At 29.4% G+C, this 10,401-nt stretch overlaps 4 protein-coding genes across 8 annotated transcripts; 1 reads left to right on the top strand and 3 right to left on the bottom strand.

The window, feature by feature from the left end:
* Window positions 1–51: 51 nt before the first annotated feature.
* LOC122573534 (nuclear RNA export factor 2-like) lies at window positions 52–2,547 on the bottom strand. The gene is made up of 2 exons (XM_043740019.1): window positions 2,411–2,547; window positions 52–1,838 (listed from the first exon to the last, which is right to left on the bottom strand). Exon 2 carries the CDS (start codon window positions 1,832–1,834, stop codon window positions 221–223), a length of 1,614 nt encoding a protein of 537 aa, XP_043595954.1. The 5' UTR covers window positions 1,835–1,838; window positions 2,411–2,547; the 3' UTR covers window positions 52–220.
* A 26-nt stretch (window positions 2,548–2,573) lies between these two features.
* Window positions 2,574–5,469, top strand: LOC122573533. Its single transcript, XM_043740018.1, has 9 exons — window positions 2,574–2,754; window positions 3,037–3,285; window positions 3,369–3,526; window positions 3,594–3,741; window positions 3,830–4,256; window positions 4,321–4,475; window positions 4,549–4,788; window positions 4,878–5,110; window positions 5,186–5,469. Exons 1-9 carry the CDS (start codon window positions 2,703–2,705, stop codon window positions 5,366–5,368), a joined length of 1,845 nt encoding a protein of 614 aa, XP_043595953.1. The 5' UTR covers window positions 2,574–2,702; the 3' UTR covers window positions 5,369–5,469.
* Window positions 5,470–5,813: 344 nt separating this feature from the next.
* LOC122573543 (protein FAM32A) lies at window positions 5,814–6,521 on the bottom strand. Its single transcript, XM_043740039.1, has 3 exons — window positions 6,293–6,521; window positions 6,030–6,162; window positions 5,814–5,953 (listed from the first exon to the last, which is right to left on the bottom strand). Exons 1-3 carry the CDS (start codon window positions 6,376–6,378, stop codon window positions 5,831–5,833), a joined length of 342 nt encoding a protein of 113 aa, XP_043595974.1. The 5' UTR covers window positions 6,379–6,521; the 3' UTR covers window positions 5,814–5,830.
* Window positions 6,293–10,273, bottom strand: LOC122573541 (ADP-ribosylation factor-like protein 8B-A). Of its 5 annotated transcripts, none has more exons than XR_006318765.1 (4): window positions 9,760–10,273; window positions 8,975–9,291; window positions 6,713–8,893; window positions 6,293–6,633 (listed from the first exon to the last, which is right to left on the bottom strand). XR_006318765.1 is itself a non-coding variant. In XM_043740036.1 (3 exons), exons 1-3 carry the CDS (start codon window positions 9,880–9,882, stop codon window positions 8,773–8,775), a joined length of 561 nt encoding a protein of 186 aa, XP_043595971.1. In that variant the 5' UTR covers window positions 9,883–10,273; the 3' UTR covers window positions 6,293–8,772. The 5 variants fall into 5 exon arrangements, 1 of the variants encoding a protein (XP_043595971.1); XR_006318766.1 differs by having other exon boundaries at window positions 6,293–7,046; window positions 7,463–8,893; XR_006318767.1 differs by having other exon boundaries at window positions 6,293–7,046; window positions 7,532–8,893.
* Window positions 10,274–10,401: the final 128 nt, after the last annotated feature.

Raw genomic sequence — 10,401 nt, 5'->3', positions numbered from 1 at the left:
ATTTTATTCAGGTAGTAATATGTTTTTAAAAATAATATTAATGAAATTATTATATGAAGTTGAAAATGAATTTTTTCTGCACTTATATAAAATAAAACTAATTTAATATTTTACATAGGTACAAATTTATAGTACAATTATACAATTTTCTTGTTATATTACAGGCATGTAACAAATAATGACATCTATATTATATAAATATTATACAGTAAAATATATATTATATAAAAGCTTCAGGTGGCACATTGTTGACTGTATACATATTCATAAATGTCACAATAGCAGTTCTAATATCCCAGTTGGCATCTTCAAGATATTGGTGACAAAATTTCATATTCATTGTAGTCAATTCATGTAAAAATGTAAGTAATTGTTCTTTTTCAGAAACACTAAACACTGTTGGAATAAATTTTGGAGCACCTTTTGATTCAAACCTTATTTCACTGTTTCCTGACAAAGTGCCATTAGCAGGTGTTCCGTCAAGATAACACTGATCATTAGTAATGCAATATTCATTATCTTCTTTTTTCATAATCATAAAAGTTCTATTGAAAAACATTGGAGGACATTGGTGAATGTCCCGAAATGAGAACATTCCTTGCACAGAAATTGCAATGTGAATCTCTCCTTCATACAATAAATCTATATAAAATGTTTTAAAGTGATGTATCGTAGGTGGTTGATTTCTGAGCGCAGAAATGATTTTTTCTGGTCCACGTAATAAAAATTCTTGGCACTTTGCATAATCAACAAATTTTAGTAAATTTCTGTTTGTAACAAACATCTTAGTTAGCTGTTTATGAATGTAATTTGAAACAGGTCCCAGAGTCATAGAATAAAGTGCATCTCTGTCATATAAACCATTCATCACTTGTCTATCATCTTGATCATATAATGTGAAAAAATGCTTCACAAATTGTTTGATCAAACAAGTATTTGTACCATCTCTTAGAAAGTTACTTTGAATATTAGGAACAAACTTTTGTTCCATACCTATTACAATTCCATCCAATTTTTGTAAATGAGGAAAAACATTTTTTACTGCTTGCACATAATCTTGACACTTGCTGTATTTTGCACACAGTGGATTCCCATCCAACCAAAGTTCACTTATTTTAAACTCACTAAAATAGCGTAAGTATTCCACATCTGTGATTTGATTATGACGTAAGTCTAATTTGGTTAAATGATAGTTAAAAAATTTTTCAAAAAAGACAATGCCTGTAATTTGATTATATCTTAAAGTCAGTTCTCTAACAGGTAACCGTGAATCACGATTATTGCTTAAAATACCCATTTTAGTACATCTTAAAACAAAGTGTAATATTTTAGGTAAAGATATGGGACAATATATAGAGTTTAATGACTTTTCATTTTCAAAATCATCAAGGTTCAATACCTTTTTTGTAGGTTCATACCTATAATAAAGTGCCTGTGCTATAATTCTATTAGGATTCAATTGTAAACTTTGAGAATCTGTATATCCCAATATAATATCAATGCGTAAGTCTTGCCCGTTTGACAATGTTATGCATAAACCTTGCTTTACAAGATTTTCAATAACGCTGCAGCTACATTTTGTCAGGAATGTACTTTTGTTGGGACTTTCCTCTTTATACATAATGGGTAATATAATTTCAGGTTCACAAGCAACAATAACAGTTCTCAACACTTCTGTTGCTTTATATTGTCCTATGCCAAATAAAATGAATTTGTGCCATAAATCTTGTCGTGCTGCCAAAGTTGATTCTTGAGTATTAAATGATGGTTTAATATGTGTCAGTCGCAATGGTTCCCAGTCTGGCATATTTTTAACAACTTCTGCATTTGTCATTGTTCTTGATGATGTATATAATGTTGATTTATAAAGTTTATGTTTTCACAAAAAGCAACAATAAAATTAAAAGTAATAAAATATGAAATTAATTCACAATAGAATCGCTTAAATTTATAAGATTTATTCACAAATAGTTAGAAGACATTAGAAATTAATTTTAATCAAACAATATTTAGTAAATATATAAAAGATTTCTCTATACAATTGTTTAGACATATAATACACTGTTTAGATAAATTTCCCTATACAAAAAATATTACTTTCTGGAAGAATATCACTAATTCAACGATTTATATTAAGTATTGAGTGTCATGTACTTGCTAATGCTCGCATTACATTTTTATTTAAATTACGAATATTACATAAAACAAATTTTTTTGTACTTATATAATACTTTTCTTATACGAAACGATTTATTAAGATTTGATTTCTAACAAAATGTATATAATATGTAAAAACAAAAATATTTGTTCAAAACTTTAATATTTGAAACTTTTAAGAAATGAATTAAATATCTTAACCCTAAATATTCCTACTTTAAATTTTAGTTGCAGAAAATATTGTATTTCTTACATTAACTTTTACTCATTTTTATTGCGTCTACAATTCAATAACAAAGATATTGAATATTTGTTTCAAAAACTAATATATATTTAATTTTAACAAATAAGTAACACATTAATTTATATGGGTTAATTCAAGTTTAAATAGTACATTCATTTTCAGAGGGCAGCATATGTATGATTCACAAGTGGGTTGGGCACTGAGCGTAAATTTTTTTGTGATTAATTACATATCAGTTATATGTATACAAAACATACATTTTTTTACTTATAAAATTTATTAAACAAAATTTAATGACAAGATGATTAAACGATTACATATACTTTTATTTGGTTTATATTTTATATGCCAAGGTAAATTTTAGCGATTTGTAAATTACATGTGTATAATCACTTATGTGTATACAAAATTCCACTTTTAATTCTGTATTTAAAAGTTAGAAGCTTTATATAAAAACATTTTTAAGTTAAAAAATAAATATACTAAAAAAATATATAATTAATTACTCTATTGAATATTCAATATTTTTGTGACATTATATTACAAATGATATAATTTTTAATATATTTAACAACATATAAACAATTCAATATAAATGACAATTTCATATTTTTTTCATGTTTGTGTTTCTTTAGTTGTGTATTCCATTCAACAATCAAGTTCTTGTCAAATTCCATTAGTTATTAGAGGATCTTGGTTTTCTTGGGAAAATGGGAGGAACACTTTAACAGAAATAAATGCTGAAACAATGACTGATCGTGGCAGATGCGTTGATATGATAGAAGAGTATCATGTTAATTATACATTTGTGTTTCAACATGAAACCTGTTATCACTGTGTTAAATTAATTGTTAGAACTGTAAATGTATTAGAAAAAGTTGAAGGTAAAGTATATATGATAAATTTAAAGGAATTAATAAAAAAATCTGTATATAAAATACATTAATATTGCACGCTTATGATTTAGCATATTGTGTGAATCTACCCAGCGGTGTTGAGCCAAATGTAGAAAATGTATGCAAAGGGTTACGTCCTGATCAACAGTTAGTAACACTATTTTCAGAGAATTATGTCCCAGTAAACTGTAGATCTTCTCTTGAAGGAGTGTGGCAGTTTGCCTATCAGGTATACATTTAGTAGTACATTTGTACAATAGTATACACAAAATTTATCCATTTTTTTATTATTACAGAATCGATTCAGATTTACAGGAGAATGCAATCATCCAGATGCTCAAATTAGATCATGTCAAACTGCCGGAACACAATTTTTGATAACTAATCAAAAATTCAACATAACATACAAACAATGTGCTGGTATGAAGAACACTTTTGAAGGAGGTAATGTATTTTGTTAAATTAGGAGTTAATACTATTTTGCTAAGTTCGTTCTTGTAAAATTCAAATAATATTCCATTTTCTATTTCAGTGGTAGAATATAGTTGTTTGGGAGATTGGTTTGTTGATAAAAATCATTTTTTCGCGGTTGCAAATACGAAAGAATCTAGAAAAGACGAAAAATACCGATGTTTCCTAAAGAATCGCGATGATGATCTTTATATTGGTGTATCTATTACTGCAGAATGTAATACGTTGAAGACAGTTGAAAAAAGTCCAGAACGATTAAGGGTAACACCCGTTAAGGCGGAAGTGGTAGAGCCAGGATGCAGACTACCAGAAGATATGAGCGGACAATGGATAAACACTGCCAATATTGATGCAGATATTTTCATTAACGAAACGCATATAATTGAAACTTGGTATCCTGATGAAGGTCGTTATAGACGTACGATTTATGTTTGTCGCGAATCGAGGGATACCAGGGTGATGATGGCTAGATTAACTGTTGATGGATGGTATGGGTGTTTGATGTAATTGATAAATGTTGTGCTTCAATATTTAATTAATTTTCATTTTTAGTCAAAAAGATTATGTATGCTTTGACTTTGTACGTCGACATCATAATATTATCAGATATCGACGTGGTATTGCAGTTATTAAAGATGATTTCCATACAGTTTGTTCTTGGGTTCAGTTCCCTAACAAGGAAGCTTGGAAATATGATTTATTCTTAGGTCAATATAAAATACTTTTTCTATATATCTAATGCTAGCTAGATTCTTCTATTAATATTTATTGTGCCTTTAGCTAAGAATCCCGTACCAGTACGCTGTCCAGTGGCCGGGAAGTACATGTTTGCTCAAAAAGGAGATGTTTTATTTGAAACTAGAATTTTAGGGGGTGTTACAAAGTCTCCGCGTCCAAATATTTATTGCAAACAAAACATTTCAGATTTTTCTGTATGTGATACTGATCAAAAGGAAATTGCCATTGATGAAACCTATTGTTTATCAGTAGATCATTTAGGAAGACCTGTGGATATCTACAGTAAGCGTAAATTGCTATAGTAGAATAGTAATATATATATATAATATAGTAGAAAAATAACATATTTTACATGTTCTTTTTAAATATAGGCCTCCCGGATTACAAAATGCAATGTATTGGATTTTGGAAAGAAAATTTAAAATCGTATTTAATAACCTACGACGAGTTAGATCCTTTTAGTAAATATCGTTGCTGGGTATATCAAAGAGCAGATTTAAATAAAGTTCTCATGTCTCAAGCTATTGGACCATTCTGTGATCTTAAACAAGATGTTACAAGCAGTAATTATACTGAAGGTGCCGCAGTTGCGTTAGAATTGCAGGTAATACAAAGTGCCTCTATAAGTTTATTTAATGCATTATATATAATTCTAAATATATTTTATGATTAAATTTAGGAATATGAAAGAGAACGTGATCAATGTCCAATGTATTTCGATGACGGGAGTAATCCTTGGGTCGTAACGGAAAATTATATAAAAATATTTCATTATGGTAGTGGAAGTATAAAAACTTCGTTTTTATATTCATTCTTCTTTTTAACAATAGGTATGATTCATATACCGTTGGTTGAAACATAGTATATTAACCCCTTTTATTAATCAGTTCCGTCCATATGTGTACATATCGTTTATTAGATATGAATAATTAGAGACAAATATACATATACATAATGCACTTATTTATTGTATATCTTAAATTCAAAGAGATATTTACTATACATTGTAATATATAATACTCATTATATATATGTCACAATATGAAGTGCATTAAAAAAAATGTGCCTTATACTTAAAAATTACATCTTTTATTAATTAATAGAATAGCAATAAGCTTTAGCGAGAAGGATCCATCCATTTTACAGTTACAATTTTTTATGACGATCTGAATTTAGTAATTAATGTACTTTTATAAAAAAATTTACAATAAAGAATAATCTTATGAAAAATTTTATCTAAGAATAATCTAATGTAATTAAGTATTACATTATTTATGCTTAAATTTTTGTATAAATATAGTATAACATAAAGCATAGAAAGAATTTATTTTGTCCAGCTGACTTTTGGTATATCAAAGTGTTCTGTTAAACTATCTAAATGTCTGTTAAATTCTTCTACCCGTTGTTTGTGTGTCATTGAAGCCTTTTGTTTTATTCGTTCAGTTTGCTGCAAGTAATATTGTAGAGTTATATTATATTACCTTATCTGATAATATGAGACTATCAATTAAATAATTGCTTACCATCTTTTCTTGCATCTTTTGAAATGCTATTTCAGCTTTCGTTCGTTTAATTTCTATTACTTTAGATTGGTCTTCTTCCATAATTTTTGTCACTTCTACTAATTTCTTCTTTTTACCTTCTTTATTCTTTTTTCTATTAAAAAAAAATAATTGCATTATTAACAATTTATACGTAACGATTATACGTAAATTTTGATCTACATATTTAGTAACTGTCAATGTAACTAAACTTAACCTAAAAATAAGATTTGTCAGATACATACTTTTTAATCACACTTTGATCATTTTTAAGTTTCAATGGTCCTTTTGCTACATGAGCATATGGATCATCATCAGTTGTTGTTCGCATGTTAATTTTTAAATAAATATTTATTATTTGATGTATTGTTGTTCTTACTTATAAAATGTTCTCAGGTTATAGTTAATTATATATACTATCAGAGAGGAAATGAGAGTGCTCACGTCCGTAGTTTTAGTTGTTTCATAGTACAGCTTGCTAACACCATGCGGCCAAGTGTTGAGTTTAAATTGAAATTAGCATGTACAAGAACCTATAAAAGTAGGGATCTGCCCTGTTTGGTTGAACCTTAGCATATATAAGAATCTATGTATTTAAACTTAAAGTTAGGGATTTGCCCTGTTTGGTTACACATTAGTATAGATATGAACATATTGAATTCTACCTTACAAGAACCTATTTAATTGTATGGTTCTACGAAAAAGTTCATAACTATTATTCTACCTGAGATAGGCAAGTATAAGAATGACAATTAATTGTTTACTATATTTTTGAACGATGACACATATAAAGCAGGGTTAGAAATAGTACAAAATGTCAGAATATAGTAATTTATTAACAAAAAATAAAGAAAATAAATAAATTTTCGCCGTTGAGGAAATCCTAAGTGCTCCTCGTCCTTCCTTTCGACTTTTGATACATGCTTTCTTGATGTCTTCTCGGGTGCGGATCATCTTCAGCTTTAATGGAAAGCTCTTCTTCAGATGCTCTTAGAGTCACTGAAAAAATTGGTTCTTCAGAAATTGTGAAATTCGGAACACGATTGTTTGAATGCGTCGAATGTAAGAATAAGAAAGCAATTGAGATATAACAAAACATTTCACAGGATTCATATTTAGGCATTTAGTCTGCGAGATGTCTTGTATCTCAGTTGCTCTCCTTGTTCCTTATTCTTACGTTCGATATATTCATAACAGAGCGATCAAAATAAGGTAATAGCAGTCAATTTCTAGAAAGTGGTTGTTAACAAATTTTGAAGTATGATGTAGAAGGAAATGTTTAATACGTTAAAAATGAAAATTACTGGATGAAATAGAAAAAAGGCCTTGATGTTTGTAAGATTGTGAACCATTTCATTGTAATTTGCTAATAACTTTGATAGTTGAATATAATTTTAAATAAAAAAAAAAATTACGTTGTAATTGGATTTCAGGTAAGCATAGTCCAAGATATCAGTTATTAATAAAAAAAAAAGTTAAGTTACATATAGGAACGAAGTTGGTTGCGCTTGCTTGTTTGGAAGCGCATAGAGGCATGAAATCATCGGGCGAAAATCGTTTTCTTCTTATTGTGATGTCAAATTTAAAGTCCTTCGGAGACACCCAAATCGCTCTGTTTTCGCTTAATTATATTTCTAGCAACCGCTCATAGATGGTGTGCTACATTTAACTGTATCATAAGCGTATATGTTACGCTGTTGCCATTCTCATATGTTCTGACGAGCGTGGGTCGAAACTCGAAACTCGAAAGTTAAGTGGATAATCTTGTACATACAATCATTATAATTACACTTACACAAACTATGTAGGGCAGTAAATAAACTCGCTAAAGATGAATCGACTCTTGACAATACACAATCGATAGTGCTATGACGTCATGCATATCAACCAATAACGTTTCTGCACCGGAAAGATAACATAGCTTAAAATTCTATATTATTGTTTTAAAAACATACAACATTTTATTGTTTTTATTTTCCAATGATAATAAAAATTTTATCAAAGGCAAGCTTCCATTTAAAAAATGGATTACATTGTTTTATTCCTTTTTATATGTATGTATATATATGTATGTATACGTGTATGTGTGTGTATATACATAACACAACTGTCATACTTTAAGGATCGTAATAAATTGATATAATATTGTTAATAATTCTCCATTAATTATACAAGTTTACTTAGCATCATATTCGTGTACATATAGCAATCAATTGTTCATAATCTCTATGTTGTGATCTATTAATCTTAATTAAATAGTTTCAAAAATGTGTACTATATGATAATTGATATTATTTTGCGCTTGTATTCGTACTAGCTATCATCATTTCTACATTAACCATTAAATGCTATTTTTTCTTGAAGGATTTAAGTTAGAATAACAGCACTGTTACTTAAATTGATTATCTGAAAACACAATATAAAAAATTGTTACTTATTTCTAAGGTGCTTGCAGGATGTATGTGTCTTGTTATCATTTGCATGAGCATATTTGGTTTAAGCATAATTTCTTTGTTTTTTTTCTTCATTAAACTTTCTATGATTTTTATATGACTGAATAGATAACAGCTAAAGCTTAGGTTTAAAAAAAGTGTCTACAATAATTGATCACTCAATTCAGAATAAAATCATTACTCAACACTCCCTTGCACATTTGATCCCCATTCTATCAATATTTTGGGCTTTTCGATAAAGATGAGTAAGTACATAAAATTAGTTACACATATTAACGAACACCACTTTTAGAATGTGCTATAAGCCACTGCAATGTTATATCAATATTGTCTTTCTCTTTGCATGAAATGCTATAGCAACAGATCTCACGATCTTGAATTGCTGATAAATTCCTGAAAAAGAAAGTATTTATATGACATACATTTATTATTTACTCACTACTACGACTATAATTTTTTAAATAACAAACATACATTCTTTCTATAAGCCCATTTTCATCCAAAGAAAGAGGTAAGTCCCTTTTGTTACCAAGAACCAGCACTGGTATACCAGATAGCTGAGGTTTGTCTAATAGATTGTGTAATTCATTGCGACTTGCTTCTATTTTTTCAGAATCAGCTGCATCTACCATATATACTATTGCATTCACTCCTCTGCAATATCTTTCCCACATTGATCTAAACCTTGGTTGACCTCCAATATCCCATACCTTTATAGTTACATTGCCTTTTGTTATTTTACGCATATTAAAACCAACAGTTGGGATCATATCTTCGCTGAATTGTCCTGACTGAAAAAGATTATATTCTATGAGAAATAGGTGTATATTTGTTTCATTACAGAATATAAAATAATACGGTGATAAAATACAGAAAATGTTTCAAAATAATAAATATGTTAATGTTATGAAAAAATTAATGTATAATTTTATTAAACTGTTCACGAATTGGTCACTATTCTATCTAAAATTAAGGAACAAAAGAAAACGACAACAATCGAGTTCGTTTCCCAGAAAATGATTGCAAAAATATGTAATTTTAAATCTTTATATTAGGGCGGGTGCAAGGTTTACATCAGTCACAAAGTTATCCCGAATGAAATATAGAATCTAACCAAAACGGTGCACGTTTTGTTCTTTTATCATGGTAAAATATGACGATTTAGTGATTTTCAAATGAGCATGGTACGTTTTATTTAATAAAAACGCGAATAGGAATACCAATCGTTAAATTGTAGCAATGAAAGCAAATTTTCGTACCGCTATAACATTTACGAAGGTGGTTTTTCCACTGTACTGCAAGCCAACAAGAGTGAGTTCCATCTCCTCTTTCCAAAAGAGGGATTTAAACCAATCCAAAATTCGATTGATGAGAGCCAACATTTTTATTCAATCGGAGGAAATCCAGCTCCACCGGTAGAAAGTGCACTTAAAGTACGCCGCTCACTGACTTTGACATGTAGTCATTTGCACTCGACTACGACGTCAGTCCGTCAACTCCGAAAGTATGTACCGCGCTAGTCAGTGACTGGCGCTGACTAATCGCGCGGCACCAATGCCTGTGATGCGTCACAAGATGCTAAACACGAATTTATCTTATGAAAAAGCAATATCTTCCACGTTAAACAAGCTTATTGCGAGTTATAGTAGATGGTGGTAGAACGATCTTGACAGTTCGGGCATTGACGTGCAGCAGAAGACGTTACAGCGATTCTCAACTAGATGTTACTCTTTGATACTTCGTTCAATTAATAATTCACTGACTAGGACGCGTTGGCGACTTCTGTTCCGTTTTCCAACAAATGTACTGGTTTATTGCACATATACGTGCTTATGTGCACAATTTTATATCGACAAGAGAGATTCTTTTATAATATAGAATTCGTATAGGGATATGAATAG

This window comes from Bombus pyrosoma, linkage group LG12, assembly GCF_014825855.1.
Source record: "Bombus pyrosoma isolate SC7728 linkage group LG12, ASM1482585v1, whole genome shotgun sequence".
In the NCBI taxonomy this organism is placed as follows: domain Eukaryota; kingdom Metazoa; phylum Arthropoda; class Insecta; order Hymenoptera; family Apidae; genus Bombus; species Bombus pyrosoma.
This window is presented reverse-complemented; position numbering and strand designations above follow the sequence as displayed.

Coding starts and splice junctions, on each gene's coding strand:
- LOC122573534 (XM_043740019.1), bottom strand. CDS start 1,834: ATGACAAATGCAGAAGTTGTTAAAAATATGCCAGACTGGGAACCATTG.
- LOC122573533 (XM_043740018.1), top strand. CDS start 2,703: ATGATTAAACGATTACATATACTTTTATTTGGTTTATATTTTATATGC. Junction 3,286..3,368: donor TGTATTAGAAAAAGTTGAAG/GTAAAGTATATA, acceptor CTTATGATTTAG/CATATTGTGTGAATCTACCC. Junction 3,742..3,829: donor GAAGAACACTTTTGAAGGAG/GTAATGTATTTT, acceptor TTTCTATTTCAG/TGGTAGAATATAGTTGTTTG.
- LOC122573543 (XM_043740039.1), bottom strand. CDS start 6,378: ATGCGAACAACAACTGATGATGATCCATATGCTCATGTAGCAAAAGGA. Junction 6,163..6,292: donor GATCAAAGTGTGATTAAAAA/GTATGTATCTGA, acceptor TTTTTTTAATAG/AAAAAAGAATAAAGAAGGTA. Junction 5,954..6,029: donor AAAAGATGCAAGAAAAGATG/GTAAGCAATTAT, acceptor TATTACTTGCAG/CAAACTGAACGAATAAAACA.
- LOC122573541 (XM_043740036.1), bottom strand. CDS start 9,882: ATGTTGGCTCTCATCAATCGAATTTTGGATTGGTTTAAATCCCTCTTT. Junction 9,292..9,759: donor CCTTCGTAAATGTTATAGCG/GTACGAAAATTT, acceptor AATCTTTTTCAG/TCAGGACAATTCAGCGAAGA. Junction 8,894..8,974: donor AATGGGCTTATAGAAAGAAT/GTATGTTTGTTA, acceptor TTTCTTTTTCAG/GAATTTATCAGCAATTCAAG.